The 19,108-nt window shown below is 41.0% G+C and overlaps 2 protein-coding genes across 3 annotated transcripts in view; both read right to left on the reverse strand.

The window, feature by feature from the left end:
* Positions 1 to 17,381, reverse strand: part of uvssa (UV-stimulated scaffold protein A) — a 55,145-nt gene extending 37,764 nt beyond the window's left edge. For both annotated transcript variants that reach the window (XM_035669321.1, XM_035669320.1), the window contains exons 1-8: positions 17,177 to 17,381; positions 16,314 to 16,441; positions 15,823 to 15,976; positions 15,432 to 15,608; positions 15,073 to 15,193; positions 14,348 to 14,839; positions 12,741 to 12,850; positions 12,350 to 12,478 (exon numbers count right to left, since the gene is read on the reverse strand). In XM_035669321.1, the coding sequence (XP_035525214.1) occupies positions 12,350 to 12,478; positions 12,741 to 12,850; positions 14,348 to 14,839; positions 15,073 to 15,193; positions 15,432 to 15,608; positions 15,823 to 15,976; positions 16,314 to 16,423 (1,293 nt within the window). In that variant the 5' untranslated portion in view covers positions 16,424 to 16,441; positions 17,177 to 17,381. The remainder of the gene's footprint in view (positions 1 to 12,349; positions 12,479 to 12,740; positions 12,851 to 14,347; positions 14,840 to 15,072; positions 15,194 to 15,431; positions 15,609 to 15,822; positions 15,977 to 16,313; positions 16,442 to 17,176) is intronic.
* A 472-nt stretch (positions 17,382 to 17,853) lies between these two features.
* sil1 (SIL1 nucleotide exchange factor) overlaps positions 17,854 to 19,108 on the reverse strand; it is a 5,988-nt gene continuing 4,733 nt past the window's right edge. Inside the window, exons 11-12 of the mRNA XM_035668706.1 lie at positions 18,526 to 18,690; positions 17,854 to 18,393 (exon numbers count right to left, since the gene is read on the reverse strand). Of these exons, the coding sequence (XP_035524599.1) occupies positions 18,196 to 18,393; positions 18,526 to 18,690 (363 nt within the window). The 3' untranslated portion in view covers positions 17,854 to 18,195. The remainder of the gene's footprint in view (positions 18,394 to 18,525; positions 18,691 to 19,108) is intronic.

Consider the following 19,108-nt stretch of genomic DNA (forward strand, 5'->3'; position numbering starts at 1 on the left):
TGTGTGTGTGTGTGTGTGTTATAGTGTGTTACTGTGTGTGTGTGTGTGTGTGTGCGTGCGTGCGTGCATGCGTGTTTGTGTGATGAGCTGCTATCAGTGCTAAGCAGAATTTATGGTTTTTAATTTCGTGGTGAGGTTGTTAGCCATTGGCTGGGCTACAATGCAGAACACAACACTCCTATACACACAGGGGTCATTTCCATAACACAAGTGTGTGTGTGTTTGCGTGTGCGTGTGTGTGTGTGGTGGCTGCTATGCCTTTAACAGCGGAGGACACAGACACACGCTCCAGTCCAGCAGCATAATAATCACAGTGATTAGCGTTATGAGGAGCAGTAAAACCGCACGTTAAACTAACCTCTTATTCCCAAAGGCCTCCTTTTCATTAGTGTGCACTACCTGTGTGTGTGTGTGAGCGATAGAAAGGCTGCTGTGTTACTGCTGATAAAGCCCATTAGAATGTTAGAATTAGTTTACAAATGATGAGTCCTTAGATTATTACTAAAACACACCCACACACACAGGACAGAGTCAGTTAACCATGTCACAACCCTGAACACCCCTCCTGATCCAGCACACAATTAAAACACCTCATATTACAATACTCACTATTCAGTTAACCAGCGACTAAACAATTAAAGGCTAATTAGTTCTCATTAATGCAGCCACAAAGACTGAGGCATGGTGGGTGGTCTACGAGGGACAGAAATTAGGCTTCATTCATGAATTATGAAATAATATGAAACATACAAGACAATGGCAACGGGTGAAGTTTTTTAAATGTCTTTTTAGCTTCCCTGAAACCAAAAATACCACATTAGAGGCTCCAGTTCTTTCTTCCAGTCACCTGAAGATCAAATATTCGTACCACACGTGCGGTATATTTGATCATTTTCTGTAACAGTCCACATTAACGGACGTCTGTCGTCCATAAGTAGTATGTAGTCCAAAGTTTATGACCGCACAGACTGTTAACACTGTACTCTTTTTTCATAGCTACCCCTTGAAAATGAAAGGAAAGATTACGGACCAATCCAAATGACAATTAGGTTGAGAAACTATATTAATGTTTCAAGATATTTTCTTACTCCTGTTTTCCTTTGTTTATTACTATTACTCAGGTTTTGAATGCACCTTTTCTCTTACTGCTTATATACTTATACTTATATACTATAAATTGTATTGTTATTTTGGATATTATAACATTGCTTTTTGTGAAATAAAAAAATAATGACGTTTGCTGCTTTGTTCACTTCCGTTTCTCTTCTAATGTACCGATTTGCTGAAGCTGAACAGCCAATCAGAGCGATTTCTCCCACTGACGGCCCCAGCCGCCGATGAGGGCCGTCGAGTGCCAACGGTGCAGAACACAGCGCAAAAACTAGGGCTACCGAAGCTCATCGACAGCCCGACAGCGGCCTTAACATAACTAACACTGGCAGCAGTAATGGGGCTCATAATGTCAGAGGTGCAATGGTTGTGGTCAAAATGACTCAAATGTATTCATTCCAAAGAGGGTGTTAGAGGGAGTAACAAATATACCTATATTTCATATTTCTCTGTGTGTACTTTCGCTAATGTCTCCCTTCTCTCACAGCAGCAGGCAATGTGCACTGATACACACTCAAGTTATCATTCCAGTATTACCTTATAAAAACTAAGTGACTTCTATCTGTGTGAAATGTAACGCTGCACAAAGTAAAAGGCAGGGAGGTAAAATTCTCCTGACTCTGATAAAAACAGAGCTGTTATTACTGCAAATGATCCTTTTAATCTAAGAAAGGATGTTGCACGGAGCGAACCTCAAGTGTGAGATACTGAGACTTGGTTTTATTTATTTCCCGAAGAAAAGCTGAGAGAGAATGCTGTTAAACTGAAGTGTAACATTTTAAACACCAAAGCAAACTTTCTCCATTACTCCACTCCGCTTCTACACTTATTCATCCTCACAGCACAATGGATTCACACACCGCACACGTACACACATACACACAGATATAGTCTCTATAGGTTTTGTGCTTGTCTACTTTAATCCCAGCTGGTTTATTCTGCTCTGATCAATGACCTAAGACTAAGAAGTGATCACCCAGCTGGAGGAAAATCTTGCCCTAACATCATCCCTTTTCCCCCTCTTTCTGCCTCTTTGTCTCTAATTCACCTTAATTTAATCCTGATAGCATCGAGTGCTGTCGGCTGGCCTGGCAGAGCTGTAAGTCTCACAGTAGAATTAGCTTTCCTCCAGAAACATTTTGCTGACGGGGAGCGCAGCTAAAATATGGCCTCTATTCCCCCACATGGCTGCACGGGGGGCTGCTTTGCATTTTAACAGAGCTTTGGTTTATTCTGCGGGACACACACAGGGAGAAAATCACACAGCAAGGCAGAGTTCCCCACAGGAGATAAAAACTGCTTCTCTAACTGAAACTCAAGATTTACCAGACAAATTAGAAGTGATGGTTTAAGTAAAGCAGGGCCATGTGTCACTGTAATAGGAAAAAGACAAAACAAATATTGGGAACTTTAACATTAAAAACAGGCGCAGATAGAAATAAAAATAGTTTCTGAACAGAGCAGAATAAATAAAAAAGTTGTTTAAGTAAAGCAGGGCTATGTGTTACTGTAATGGCAATGTTTACTCAAAGATAAAGTAAAGCAGGTCCCTAAAGGGAAAATAGGGAAGAAAGAACAATAAGTAGTTCTTTAACAACCAAATAAAGAAGAGATCTGTTGGAAGTGGTTGCTAAAGTAAGGGCGATGCCTTACTTGGACAACAACACAGCTTCAGCTAAACATCATAAAGGGTTGAGGCTGCGACTAACAAGAATTTTCATTTTTATTGTTCATTTGTTTCTTTGAAATGTGATAAAATAGTAAAAACTGCCCACTGCAGTTTTTCCACGGTGACCTCTTTAAGTTACAGATGGTTTACATATGGTTTGTTACTGAGAACCATATGGTAAGTCATTGTTGGAAAGGGAAGGCACTTTCAGCAAATATTTGGCAGGTGATTTGATGAACCACCTGTCCATCATCGGGCGAAATTCAATCTATACAACTCTTACCGAAGCCAGTCAGGAGAAGAGCTGAATTATTTTTTTTTTTGGGAGAAAATACAGACGTTCTTTGCTCTTCCTTCAATGAAGAAATACGTTCCAGTTCTGATATATCTGATGCTAGCAGCATCTATGCTAACCTCTTTCGCAGCCGCCATTGTTGTTTGTTTTTGTTTTATAGCCAGGACACAGTGTGTAGTACAGTTCACAGTATCAGGGGCCTCGAGTGGGGATGACAATGCTTCCACTGACAGAAAGCAGTCGTAATGAAGAGAAAAGGCCTCGCTATGGTTGGCAGCTGTACCATTAATGTTTTCTAATTGCTTCAGGTCCTCTATGCCCACTATACTGACTCTGCTAAATGTTTGTAAAAAAAAAAAACTCACAGAAAAAAGGTCAGAGAGTTTTGGGATCAGAAGAATATGAGAATGTTGACTGCCCATTGCCCCTGTGCACAAAGCCAGCTCCATGAATGAATGGTTTTCCCAGTTTGGTGTGAACGAGCGTGAAGGGCCTGCACAGAGCCCTGACTTCAACCCCATCCGACACCTATGGCTTTATCGCCCAACATCAGTGTTGGACCTCACTGATGCTCTACAGTCTGAACGGGAGCAAATCTCTACAGACAGGTTCCAAAATCTGGTGGAAAGCCCCAAACACTAAGAGTGGAGGCTGGATTTGGAATGGCATGTTCATATTAACATATGGGTGTAATGGTTGGGTGTCCACATACTTTTAGTCATATAATGTATCTTGAGCATGTAGAAAGATTGACAAACAATCAATGTCTGAACAGGGTTGGAAACTGAAGTATGCTGCTGCTTCCACAGGTGTCTTGCTTATTCAGCTTCTATAGCATCTCACCCTCTCTCCTCCCCCCTCCTCTCCCTTAAATAAGACTCTTATCCTTTATAAAAATGATGTGAGGGCGCCGCCTCGGACAACTGCTCCCCTGACTTCATTTGTCTCTTGGCAAGTTTGATGGCGCTGCGTTTAAAAACCCATTCAATCTTATAAACCAAAAATTAAATGTAGTCGACTGTGATGGGCACTCAGTGCATCTGCTATTTATATGCTAATGTACACTCAGCCTGCCAAGGTCTGGCAAATTATTACTGCACAGCCATAAGTCAGGTGTATGGCAGAGAGAGGGGAGGGGCAGGTTAACCATCACACACACTCACGCAGAGGAGGAGAAAAGGAGTGAGAGGAGGTGGCAGTGAAAGCAGAGGGAGGGGGAGAAAGGAGGAGAGGAGAACACAAGGAGGTGAAAAAGCCTGAAGGGATGTCTCCATTGTCTCCCTGACAAGTTAATATAGCTCTCCACCTGGCTAAACACACACACACACACACACACACAAACACACACACAGAAAATAGATTATTTCATTCTACATTTAAGGCTGAAATGGAAAATGTCTTTTGGGAATACTGAGTGTCTCTAATGCCACCATTATCACAAGACATTTTCCTTAAGAGAGAGCAAAAGGGAAACAGTTAGCTTAATGAACACATTATACACAAATGCATTTATAAACACACAGTCATCTTCCTGAGAATATCACACATTAATTACACACTCTCTCACACAGATATGAGAAGTTAGTGGACGGCTGTGGACACTGTTTGGTTACTGCCTCAAGTGTCTTCACTATTTTATTATATTTTTCTTGCACCCCAAAACTGATTTTGTTCAATAGAAAAACCCTTCCATTGATTGCTAGGGAGTTTAAATACCTAACCTGACTGGGAAAGGTCAAAGGTTAATCCAAAACTACACACAAATGGCCAGCAGTGGATGACTGCACATGAATTTGCTGCATGTATGTACCTTAATGCTTTTTTGGTACCGACTGAAATATAACCGTAGTACCGAGTACTGAAAACTGTTGGCATGTTTTCACATTTAAAGGAGCGGTGTGTAGGTTTTAGTGGCATCTAGTAGTGAAGTTGCACTAACTGAACACCACTCGCATCTGTATTTGAACGGGCTGTGAAGTGTGTAGGAGAAACTATGTTGGCTGCCATACTAAAAACAACAACACACATTATTGTGTCACTAGCATCTACGGTAATCAAGCTTCTTAAGATGGTACAGAATTGTGGAATTAAACTTTTAGAAAATAAGCCAATAAGACCTCACCCCGCAATGTTTTATAAAACAGTTTTGATCATTTCATTGCCTTTATTATAAAGTACAGCTGAAGACTGACAGGAAAGGGGACTCATGGCCGCTGCAGCAAGGACTCAACCTTGGTACACGGGGCACCAGCTCTCCCAGGTGAGCTACCAAGGCGCCCCTATCAGACTTATCACTGTGTTTTTATTGTAATTATATGAGTTGTTTCGTGTGTTTTCTGATTGTGTGATGTGTATTTGTATGAGTTAGATGGATAGATTGGTGCTGCAAGCTAGTGGCTGATGCTCTGTTCTTCTATAATCACAAATGTATCAATTTCTGGCTATATTTTATTTAGACAAATTCCTTGTACGACTGCTTTTGTTCAGACAGCATTTAACATTTGAGAACTTTGGCCTATTTTGTTAATGAAAAATGATATGAAGAACATACTTTTCTTCAAGGAAGGTATGGAAATAATGTGTTTTGGTACACAAACTTGGGTAGACTACCAGTCCAATTATCAAGAGTCTCTACTGATAACCTGCCCTCTTAAATGCAGGTTACATTTTATCGAGCCAATCCGGAATGGATTTAAAAATGTAGTGCAGGTTTTGGGCCAACATCTAGTTGTAGCTCAGTACAGGCTAAGCAGCTGTGGTACCAGCTCCCAATCTCCTGCACTTTTATGTACTTTGTTTTTACAGTTGTCTCTAAATGACTAATTGTACTCACTTTAAATCAATCTGTGACCCTGCTTTCATTATTACCACTGATACCACTGACAATATATTATTCCTATCCTCTGTTCTGTTATAGGGACTGAAGTCCACTGCTGCTGATTGATTTCAACATATTTACAAACTAATTAGGCCTAAAGCTTCCAGTGGAGTCTGACCTATTCAGGGCTTGATTTGCCACAACATCCCACATCTCTATTACCACCTTGCACTCCTATTCATTACTACCTAGAAAGGATCCCATGGGATCCTGCACTAATGAGAAAAAAAGCTTTCCACTCCCCTCGCTCTTTCTCCATAGCTTCTTCTCTGCTGCTTTACCCCATTATACTCCTCCACCCCCAACACACACCCACAAACGCACACGCATAGACGCACCCTTTGTCTCTGGGGAGCAGTCAGCTTATATGATGTATAGGGTGACATCTTTATTTCACTAACCTAGCCTGGCAGGTCTATTAGCCAGCCCGGGGCTTCCCAAACCCTTCCCTGTCAACGAGCTTATTCTCAACTGTCTAGTTCAGTTCCCCCTCCCAGCCTGTCTCAATCTGTGATCAAAACAGTCATTATTATACACTCTCGCCTACTGCCAAAGTGAAATTACACAGTGCTATTCTTCATTTTACTGGGGACCTCTGAAAGCTCTGGGAGGACACCTGGAATGTCATGAAAAGGTGCAGGGGCCCTTCAAGGCCCCCAGGGAGTTTGTAGAGCCCAATAACCCAGTTTGGCCCTTTGGTTGCTGATATGAGACTGGTCCAGAGATCTAAAGGATAACCAAACACATCACACCCCCCCAAACACACCATGTCAGTCCCAGTGGATCCATCAGTTCCAATTTGGAAACCATCTCCTTTCACATTATCAGAGACCCCTGATGGAACCAGACTGTGTCCACAGTGATTTACTAAATTTTACTCAGAAACAGTACTGTTTTGAGTCATGATGTGGCTAACATTTCTAATACAGTGCCACAATATTGCTATATTTTGCAAAAGCTTCTAAAGTAAACTTGTGGTTGTTCAACTGACACCAAAGTGGAAAATATTATAAACTGAAACTTAGTAAAACGATCCCTTTAGTCACCACTGCACATTACATGCTGTCAGTGTGGTCATAGACACATTTAGGCTAGCTCTGTTCATCAAACTTTCAACTACCTATTCATTTGCATATCTATTTTTAGACTGTACATACTGCCTCCCCTTTATTCCTGCTGTGCATTGCAATGTAATTTCATTTTGATGTAAATCCAAATGACATAAAGTCTGTCGAAGTCTAAGTCTAAGTCTTGTTCAGCAGATGGTAAGGGAACATTTTTTCTTAATATGTTCTTAATCTAATTTCTAATCTTAAATCATTTATTTTTATCTCTTTTTTTCCAGCATGAAGATTGTATTATCTATGCAGTACATATGATTTTCTGACTGGTCAAATGGGAGGTGAATGGCAACGGTGTCAGAAGGAAACACAAAGACATGGCATTAAAAAAAGACTCGTTCAAGTGTGTAACATTGAGAAGGATCTATTGGCAGAAATGGAATATAATATTCATAGGTATGTTTTCATTTGTGTGTAATCACATGAAAATAAGGTTGAAAGGAAATAACCCTTTACCTGTACAGACAGCGCAGGTTGCCCTCCATGGAGTCTGCCGTGTTTCTACAGTAGCTCAGAACAAACAAACCAAACACTGGCTCTAGAAAGGGGGATTAGCATTTTTTGTGCGTTCCCTGGACACTGTAGTTTCTCCTTCGTGCTTGGAAGGGAGCAAGGGAGCTTCATGCTACTAAAGCCTACACACTGGACATTTAAGCTTTCACAATTTTAACACACAGATGTGTGATTATACCTGTAAAGCAATCAGTTTAACAAAAAAGACATGCTAGCACTATTCGTAGCATGTCTGAGCATAATTCATGTTATTCATCTCGGGATGCAGCAATCACTTTTTCACTCCTGATTCTGATACATCTACAAATACTGATCTGACACCAGTGCTTTCTTGTTCCACATTTAATCTGTATATAATGTAATGTAATGATACTGACAAAGAAACTGTATTTAATGTGGACGGTTCACATAAACCAGATTTCTGAACTGCTCAATAAATCAGTATTGGCACTCAGCACTCCTGATCTACAGGATCAGATGGTGCATCCCTATATTCATCCATTAATTTGTTTTCTGACTTGTTTCTCAGGCAAGGTTAGTCATAATTCATATTGGATGCAAGCAACTAATCAAAAGTGTCAAGCCAAGCACATTTTGGTGTGCATTTTAGGTACAATAGGTAGACATTCCTTTAGGCTGTGCCAGAAAACTTTTATTAAAACTTTTTTCCAACCTTATTGTCTTCTTCACTCCTTGCAATTACTTTTTATTCACTACATGGACTTCCACACTTCCTTTTTCTACTCCATTAATGAAAGAATGACTGATCAACCAAATTTTAGTTGTGCAATAAACACCCCAAGACTCCCTATGAACATAATGCATAATGAGAGAGAAACAGAGGCAAAGAGAGCAAGAGAAAAACATATTACTGGTGTACAACAGAGAGAAGGAGACACATCCGGAGAATTAATGTACAAATGAAAAGGAGGGAGCGTTGGAGGAGAGAAATAGAGGGATAGTCTTTCTTTGTTTATCTCCAGTGAGGAACAGGCGGCCACATCCATTGTGCTGTGATAAGATGGGTTATCAGCAGTAAACAAGGCCTGGGCCTGTATGAATGGAGCCCGGAGTGACTGAATACACTCTTAAAAACAGATATGTTCAAATAAGTCTGCATGTCTTATCCTTTCCTAAACACAAGCCCATGTTTTCAGTTAGCAGCGCTCAACAGATGCATATAGGATTCTCGTGGTCATAGCTCTCCCTGAAAACTGCCTTCAAACATATTCACTACAGCTGGAGGAAACAGGCAGCTGAAAGTATACTTCAAACGAATTAGGTCGTACAACGGGTTGTCAGACCACATATGAAGACAAAAGTATCTATGGCTGTTGTGAACAGCCAAGACAAGATGAGTCAAACATATTGGGAGAATGGCGCCCTTCACCACGCTACTCTACAGCATGGGAAGCTCATTAAATCTGCTGGTCTTCTCATTTGAACTGAGTATTGTCATAGAGTTAGAAAAGAAGGACTACCGACAGACATGGCCTCAATGTATGACCCAACGGAGGCAGATGAGGGGGGTTTGTGTCCAGAAAGTCTACAGGCGAGCCAATCCCCGGTCTCGTGTTATCTACAACCCGACCTGAGCAGAGACCATGGATGGAATGATCCGAGCCATGCCAGAGCTGCAACAATTAGTCAATTAATCAATTAGTTGTCAACTATTAAAGTAATTGGCAACTATTTTGATAATCAATCATTTGTTTTAAGTCATTTTTAAGAAGAAATGTCCAAGATATCATCTTCTCAAATGTGAATATTTTGTGGTTTTTTCAGTCCCCTATGACAGTAAACTGAATCTCTTTGGTTTGTGGACGAAACAAGACATTTGAGGATGTCATCTTGGGCTTTGGGAAACTGTGATCAACGGATGTTAAACAGCTACCCTTGGCACAGACTTGTGAGGGATTAGACAGAGCGGCACCATCCTCTGCTGGTTCCCTGTATCACACAGCTAATGTTTAGTGCGGGGAAACCAGAATCACCATCATCAACTCATTTCCTCTAGGATGTCAGCAACATGCCAGAAGCATGGATCAGAATTGTGTGCTCCTTTAGGCCCAGCCATCACTTAGAGCTATGTCTCAGATCAGCCACTAGATGGTGTCATTTAAGGAAATCTCCTGTCATATTGAAAAGTAAAGAACCATTGCTCTATCTCTCTATTTCTTCAGACTACAAGCCTGGAGCTTGCCCAATTAGCACGGCCATCAACAGTTTTATTCGCATGCTATATGTTAGCTTTGTGAAATAGCACTAGAGATAGCACCAAACATTCAGTCAGCCACAGAAAAAAATGACCTTGTGCATTTCTATTTTCAATACTCTTCCAGCTTCATGTAGATGCTTCTTCACTCAACCCTCCCTCTGTCTTATTCTCTCATTCAATAAACACGCCTCTCTATCTGTCTCTATAGCAATCCTCTTCACTCTCTCTGGCTCCCCCCGTTATGGGAGACTATATTGAGAGGCCCGTTGAGAGAGAAACCAATCGTGTGGTGTGTCAGCGGCCCGATAGAGAAGGACCCAGTAATGGAAGGCCTTTTAAGGCTAAAAAGGAAAAGCTAATTATGATAAAGGGGCTGTAAGTTGTGTGGTTATCGCAGCGCTGGGCCTGCTGGTGCAGCAGACTGGTCCCTGACAGTGATAACCAGGCAGAGCGAGACGCCCGGCGCTCTGTCACTGTCACTCTGCCGCTCTGTTCAGCTAAAGATGGATTCACATGCTACAACTTTTATGCCTCTTTTTTTTTTTTTTTCAAACACATACAGCAGTTGGCATTCATTGGTCCTTTGAAACCTGAAACTGCAGGCTGCTGCTCATTGGATTTTTCTTCTTCTTTTCTATCTCTCAGCACTGCAAGTATGCAGCAAGTAGCCCGTCTGTAAAACACAGACACCTCAGCGGCAATTAAACCCCCTCAAATAAGCAATTAGTTTGAGTAAAAGGCTTTCCAGCTTTATGACAAGACTGGTCTGCTTAGTTTGTGCCTCCATTTTGGGCCAGTTCGAGCAACAGCAGCATGACGATGCTAAGCTAGATATAGAGGCAGCCAGATAGACATATCAGCTGTCAAGCCATGGGGCACATTAGTGGTAGTGAAGTGAATGAATGGGTACATCCTCCCCCTTGCTCCCCAATTTCTTCTCTCTGTCTCTGATGCATTATGCATTATGGCTGTGCCTTGCTATCTCACCTCTCCCAAATGTCTTTACTATTAATATTTCCATCCTGCCTCTCTCTGTCTCTATTACGATACTTCCCTCTGGGAGCCCATGGAAATGCAGTGACGGACAGAGACATTTAAAGAACAGGAAGAGGACACTTGCATATGAATACAATTATTGGCTGTTTCGATGAGTCATAAGAAGGGTCAGATCAATTTGCAATGGGATTTGGTAACGGAAGTTGCTAACACTGTGGCTTTCACTTAGGTAGAAAGCAAACAACAAAGAATTATTTATTTTGAATCAATGTCAGCCAGAACACTTCTTATTGCTTTATTTAACATGTCATGTTGCTGCTCAGTAATTAGTCTTAAGTGGACTTCAAAGGGAGCTGGACTGTCATCTTCTAGTTTCCACAATTTAGAGACTGACTGGTTCCACTCCAGCAGCGAGCAGCATGGCCGAGTGGTGACAAACACCTGTAGCTGCAGTTCTTTCCGTGGCCACTAGGTGGTGTACCTAGGGTCACACAGGGAACTAGAATTCTCATTCAATATAATCTTTTCTCAGAAACACATTTAAAGGTGAGACTGAAAAATTAAAATTTATACAACTTACATTTTAAGACCAATTAAAATCATATTTAGGATATTTAAGGCCTAAAATTCTGAATATTGGATTTAAGACCTTACAGACACCCTGATTGATTGATTGTTCCTTGTCTTCTTAGTGATATTTTATATCTGTGTGTTGTTTTTGACCTGCTATGAACATTTTTAAACCTGTGCAATGTGGGTTTGTGATGTATTATGGGTAATATTTGAGGCACATCTATGGGGCAGACACAGACTATTTCTTCAGCGACACACACCTAAGTCTGTTTGATTCCTCTGAACCTCACAAAGTTCCAATTTGGACTTAAATTGTCCTTCTGTTACCAATGTAATAAAGATACATTTAAAATAATCATTTTGTAAAAGGAGCAGATGACAATAGTACAATAGACGATTTTTGAGGCACAGAAATCACAAGATGCTGGAGAAGAAGAAATTTCTGCTTATATAGAACTTAATTGAAAAAAAATAAATAAATTTGATAGAGAGGGACCTAGTTATCAACACATAACTCCTCTATAGCTGATCTTTCTAACTAAAATCAGTCCTCAGTAAATGGAACATCTGCAACGTTGTGTAGTGATGCTGTTGCCCTGGTCGATTTGCAGTGGGATGCTGCCATCTGCTGGCCATGCTCTACACTAGCATGTGCTCTCGTAAAGGTGTATATCTTCCCAGAACATCAACCATGAGTGACATCCCTCCATAACTGACTACAGGATGTGTCTATTACAAGGATTGAGCTAACCCTAAATCTGTTGTTTTTACCTAATAGTAAATCTAGCGTTACATATTTCATTTCTGAGGTGCTGCTGTAGACATGACGTTCAAAAGATAACATGTTCACACATTTTTCCGCTTTCTAAAAGAACATGAGTGGGAATATTGTCCTCCATCTGTCATGTGTTAGTGACTTGATGTAGCTTGAATCAGCTCGACTATGAGTTAGAATGTAATACTGTATGTAACTCACCACTCTGCGCATCCTGGTCTTATAATCAATGTGAAGCTCTTTGTGTTTCTCCAGGGCAGCTTCTAAAGACTTCTTCAGATCCAGTGCTCTTCTCAACAGCTGCTCCTCAGCACCTGACTTGGTGAAGACCTACACACACACACACACAAAGACAGACAGGGAAGAAAAGAAAACCTGTTAATGAGATGGTTGGACAGACTTGATATAACTGAATTATGGTTGTAAAGTTGAAACAGCAGTAGTAGCACCAATAGTACTAGCAGTAGCAGTGCATTAGCAGTAGCACCTAGCAGGTAGTCCTCTCATTGTGTATTGTCATTTCTACCCACATGCTTTAATGTGATAGTTGATTACATGTCTGCATATCTGAACCATGTGTGTTTGTACCAACCTGAACCCAGCCCTGCACAGCAGGTAGGTGTTTGGTTTTTATCAGTTTGTGGAGGTCTATCACCGTGGAAACCACCGCCTCATTGTCCTCAGTCTCCTTAACATGAAGACCTGTAAGAATGAGAAGGAAAAGAGAAATTATTCCAGAATACATATCATTTCTACACTGATGCCACTTCATCAGCTAAGCTTGCATACTTGCGTTATTCAAAAATAATGATCACACGTCTGGTTCAATCTAATACGCTTCAATGAACCAAGCGGGAAAAAAACCTTCAATACCTTACATGGAAAAATATAAAGGGGTTTTTATCAATCTCAAATATTATTATTTTTTGTTTGCATTTATTAGCAGTAGACAGTAAAAACCTGACAATGAAATGACAGGAGAGGATGACCTGGCCAGACAGGCTCACTCTTCAGTCACCAGTACGCCATTCAAAAGATTAAAAGGTTATATGTGAGATTTGAAACATTAAAGCAGCAGACAATAGTTTGCTCTGTAAAGGTATAGTGGAGTCATGGTGTCCTTTGAATGACGTCACACTCCCTCTGCCTGTGGGGCTCTCTGTGCTTTGTCTACAGAGTGGGTCTGGTCATGTTCCCATGTCAGTGCATTGAGTCCCTCTGTATACAGCTGAGTAGAGCAACTGAAACTGCTGTTTTCCTCATAAGTGTCAGTGAATTAAGGATTTATTTCAACCAAACCAGAATTTGTGATTGTTGGAACAGTGCAAAGACTAACAAAGACCGTTCTGGTGAGTATTATTTCGTTTGTGTTCACTTTGAATGAAATTAAGATAAGACAATGATATGCAAGGTATGGAGTCTGGTTGCAAGTGATAGCACTATTATGGCAGTAAGGATCCTTTCCATAACGTTGTCAGACACTAACAATCTGAGCCTGTCAGTGGTAAAAACAACAACTTTTAGTGGATGTACTTTGACAGGCTAATTAACTAGCCATAGCATCCCATTTTGTGACCTGTCCTCATCTAACTCTGTGATTTATTTCAAACAAACCAACATGAAAATTGTGGAAAGACTAACAAATAAGGTTTTGGTGAGTTTAATTTAGTTTCTGTCCAGTTTGAACTGGAGTTTTTTTACTTGAGTATTTAAGAGTATGAGTCTGTACTTGACAGTTTCTGACACTTGGTGCTACACAAACCAAACGAGTACTGAGGTTTGATACCTTGTAGGAGCCAATCATTTATCATTGATGTAGTAACGGCCAATAAAGTACCATTTTTTCCATTCTTGATGTCATAAAAGTTGATAACGTAATAACTGAACAATAATGTTATAAAATGTATGAACCAATATAATAACCCCTAATGCAATGTAAAGTTATAACATTATTGACTTATTATTAGCTGGGTAAAATAAAATTAAAAATGTAATAACTTGGGCTGATAATTGAGAAGGGAAAGATTATGACCTCATGTATAACTGGTTTAGTAGAGCATTTACATATACATTGAGCTGCCAGTTTAATCAACCCCACCAGGACACCATCAACAAATGTGATCACTATGAGTTCACAAAGGTCGGATGTGTTGCATTACAGTAGCATTACAGTGTGAGGGTGCACAGAGCTGTACCCACCAGGACTGAGGTTCAGGTCCAGACTGTAGGCGTGAGAGATGAGCCCAGAGTTCCGAATAAACAAGTCTTTATCAAGATGCTTCTTCTCCTCCTCCTCCTCCTCCTCCTCCTCCTCTTCACTACTTCCCTCCTGATCTTCCTCATTTTCTTCTTCTTCCTGTCCCTTTACCTCCTCCTGCTCATGCCCATCGCTCCTCTCTTTATCCCCCCTCTCCTCATCATCAGACCTCTCCTTCCCCTCTTCTTCCCCTCCATCGTTTTTCTTTTCTTCCTTGCTCTCCTCCTTCTTTTCTATCATTCTTTCACTCCCGTCATCCTTCAGGTCTTTGCTGCAGCAGGGCTGTTCGTGGACTGGTGGACAATCATGGGCTGTTTGGGAGATTGGGGGGCTGCTATTGGTTGTCTGGATGCCTGTAAGGTCAAACTCGGGGAGAAGCAGCCTCATACAGGTTTCCATCTCTGTCAGTGTTGCCTCAATGTCTGGGTAGGACTCTGACAAAGAAATAATACGTAATACTTAATAAACTCTAGCAGCAGGTTTTGGTGTCACTGTTCTTTTTGTAGTTAAAATTTTACATTAAACATATTCTAGCAATCTATGCTAATTTGTTTAAATTTACAGAACATTAGAATGATAACATAGAAGTCCAGTTCTTGGCAATAAAAAATCAACTGTTATTATTATTATCCCTAGCAGTGGTGTTGTTGAGTGATGAGGTGTTTACCCTCCATGTCTGTGGAGGCTGCCTCCACTCTCTCCTTGTAGATCCTCTCCATCTTCCTCTGTCTCTCCTCATCCCTCCTCCTCTCTGCTACCGTCCTGGCCTCAGCATCCTGGAAGTCCACCTGACGACATGGACACATCACACCACTTACAGAAGGATCACAACACAGTCCAAGTAGACAGCCATAGTAACAGGGAAACAGAGCAGGTTTATATAATCTAGCCTCCATTAGGTCAATACTTTGGTTTATGACCAAATACCTCAGCCAAATACCTTTATCCTCAGCTAACATCAAGCTATTGGACAGTCTGTTATTCAACAACAAAAAACTAAATGTGCTGGTTTTGTATCTCTCTCACCTTCTTAACCTGTTTGAGAAAGTGGTAGCCCAGAGCTAACTTCTTATACGCCGTCCCATAAGAGGCCTGCCATGATTGGACAGCCCGGATGGCCAGTGACCTCAGTTTCCGGGCTACTTCTTTAGGAGGGGGCAGTGGCTGCTCCGAGTCAGTCTCAACTGTCAACTCCAAGAACTCCTGCAGGAGCAGGAGGTTTGAAAGAGAGATGAGGGGAAAAATGAGGAGAATCAGAAGAGTAGGGGATGGGAATGTGACATACTTGAAGATATATTTGCAGACAGAAAAATGACAGTGTTTAGGTTTTTAAATAAAGATTCTAAAATGAGGTGCTGCAGTGTTTGGTGTAAAAGAAATACCTGAGATGATCTATTGGTCTATATGAGGCCTGTACCTGGAAGTTGTCCACCAGCAGGGTTCTAAAGTGATGTGATCTGGAGAAGAGCTCACTGGCTATCTGTAAGGCAGACAGTCGGATCTCTGCATGTTCCTGGTTGAGCTGGGACATCACTGAGTGGTACACGTGGTCTATGCAGTCATTAGACCCTCTGGGAGGAATGACAGTCACAGAGTGAAGAGTTATTGTATGATATATTTGATATATAATAATAGAACTATTTACCTTATCCGTATTCTTATCATCCTGTGAATTCTAACTTACTCTTACATATTAGCCAACAAATTCATAATTATTTAAATGGCTGCACAGTCAACCTGCTGCTTTGCTGTGTCAGTAATCCGTCTTCTTTCTGAGAGGATGAACTAGTATGTGAAATCATCTGCACCCTCACATACTCTCAGCCCTCCATGGTGCACAGCTACTCATGCCTGTATGAGAATGAGAATCTCTCTGGGTAGGGATGAGCCCTTCAGTGAGTGACATACTTGCAGATTTTTTTGATTTCCTTCATCTTGTCCTGGTTGAGCTGTGGCTGTCCTGATGTGGTCAGCTCCTCCACCAGCTCCGACAGCCTGTCCCTCTGAGACAACTCCATCACTGTTCATGAACACGCCTGCGAACAGGGACAGAACACTGACTTCACCATACAACAAGACTGAAAAACACTGTTGTAAATCCTGGTGAAACCACAATCAGCTACACAAGTAATGGCCATTCTAATACTCGAAGAAAGACAGACAAAATTAGATAGTTATATGATAATTCAAGAGACTGAAAACATCATCAAAATAGGCAATGATTATTTTGTGAATCAACTGAAAACCTCTAAAAACATTTTAAAATTGTATACTATATCAAGATCTTTAGTGGTTACTGAAGGCTGTCTTGTATTAAACCCTATACTTTATCACTGTATTACTATGGTGTTATAGAGGGTGTCCTCCACTGTACAATCAGACAGTTAATGTTGATGCTTAAAATATAACTACATTAATCCTATATGCTATTTCTTGGTAATATGGAAATGTTTTATTATATTATATTTATTACATTAGACTCTAATGATACTATGTGCAAGGGACTGGAGGCTACACATCCACCCTTTCTAAAAGTACTATACTCTTGTACCAGCAACATCACATTTAATGTTTTTTTACATTTTACTAAACACGTTTTATAGAATTTAATAGAAAAACACAGAGGATTATTCTGTAAGTCTTATCTAGAGTCAAAGTCAAGTCAGTAAAGTCCAGGTTGCGTTGTAAATTAATGAAAAGGCTAGCTAGCACCCTGCTAGCTGCCCCAGTGCTAACCAATGTAAACACAGCCTGTCTCTTTAAGCACTCACCAGCTGTTCGCCTGCTTTATAAAACATTCAAACTCAGTCACTCTTCTGACTGTCAGCTCCCAGTGACCGAAGCAACTCGTAGTCCATTCATGACTTACGCTAATAAATTAACCGCCGCGGTTTTGTCCCGTTCACACATTAACATCCTTCTGCAGCTCTATAGCACCAGCTGCTCCTTCAATAACACACACACTTCCGTTTGCTGCTTGTACTACCGGTTCGAATTTTCAGAATAAAAGCCCCGCACACTTTACTGTGCGTGACCAAAACATTGATTACTTTTATGTACTGCTCACGTTTAGAAAAATCTATTTCTACTTTATGATTATGATACAGGCTGTGGTGCTTCTGAATAGAAGTATGTCGCGTTCTACTGAGAGGTGCATCTAACATGTTGTTCCTCCACTGTGCTTATTTATCAGAGCTTAATTCTTTAATTTGGTTTATGGCAGTTGAAGGGTAATAGGTGATCTGAGAACAAATGTCTAAGTGCAACATCGTCAAGTCTGGATTTGGTACTGAAGCTAATTAAATACTGTACCATGAATATTATGTGTGGTTGTTATATTATGAAGTAAATTTGGGTCAATAATTGGCGACATAATTTCTGCTTAATTTAAAGGTAACCCTGCAGGAGATCCTCAACCCCATTTGCTCAAAAATACATAAACACAACATCATTTTGAAATAATTTATTTATTCTTAAATAGATTAAATTGAAATTTAAACATCTATTAACACAAGGAAAATTTTCTTTATTCCAATCTCCACCACCATCCAAATACGTCCCAAAAAAAGGCCACCAATGAAATCTCAGTCGGTCAGGTTCATCCTGACCAACCTATGGATCCATCATCTACAGGGTCAGCCCAACATCTGTGTCAGAGGAGCGTCACCTGTCCTTGAATTGCATGCAGTAGACTCTTGCACTTGAAGAGTGTTTGTTTTTTCCTCCCAGTCCACAAGTCTGTGTACTCCTCTTTGTCTTGTACGTAAAACGTCACTGCACAATCCTCTCGTCATTTCATTTTGACTTGCAGAGCATCTATGAGTTCTACAATTTCTGCAAAGTAGCCGTTCTCCTCTCCAACAATCATTTCTGACTGGACCATCTCCTGGTACTGGTCCCTGAGAGAGAGCAGTGAGCCCAGCAGAGAGCCGTCTGAGCGGTACTGGTCCGCACACACAGGAGCCATGGCCAACAAAGCCCGCAGAGCCTGAAAGAGAGTTCATTTCATACACTGTTCATTTGTTCAGCCGGTCTGGGTTTTCAAAGGCTAAATCTGTTAACTTGGCATTAAAGCGGCTTATAATTTGTGTTAATTATCAATATATCAAAGTCAGTCCACCTTCTCTCTGTAGTCATGCTCAGTGGACTCCAGTAGCTGTGGGACCAGACTGCACCAGCCCTTTTCCAGCAGCTCCCCCTGCAGGGACACCTTAGAGTACTGACGCACCCGCTCCTGATGGGAGGCATCCAGCGCCGGGTCCAGACCTGCCTGAGAGATCAGTTCCTGGTGGAGCAGGAGAGACAAGCATCAGCATCAACTGGAGAGTCATATTCTGCATCATTAACCAGGGCCAGTAGAACCCTGCCACTCTAACACTAGTTAGTTAGTTAGCTAGCTTTCTTGGTTAGCAAGGTGCATCCATAATTCACGTTAACTGAGATTGATTGGGATACTGGTGAAAAACAGGATTAAAACTAAATTTACTTAAAGGAAAAAATGAACAGTCAACCTCTTTTACTTTCTTAGTGCGATTGAATGCTGAACAAGACTTTTTAGGTGACTAAAATGCCATGGATACACATTGCTATGCCTTTATCTTGATTGACTGGTCTCCATGGTAGCGACTTGCAAATCACAAGGTAGCCACGCCCTAAAGTATACCCTGCTTTATGGTCAGTGGGACCATCAGTTACTAAATGAA

This window comes from Morone saxatilis, unplaced genomic scaffold (assembly GCF_004916995.1).
Source record: "Morone saxatilis isolate NCDOM2014 unplaced genomic scaffold, NCSU_SB_2.0 Contig22, whole genome shotgun sequence".
Lineage (NCBI taxonomy): Eukaryota > Metazoa > Chordata > Actinopteri > Moronidae > Morone > Morone saxatilis.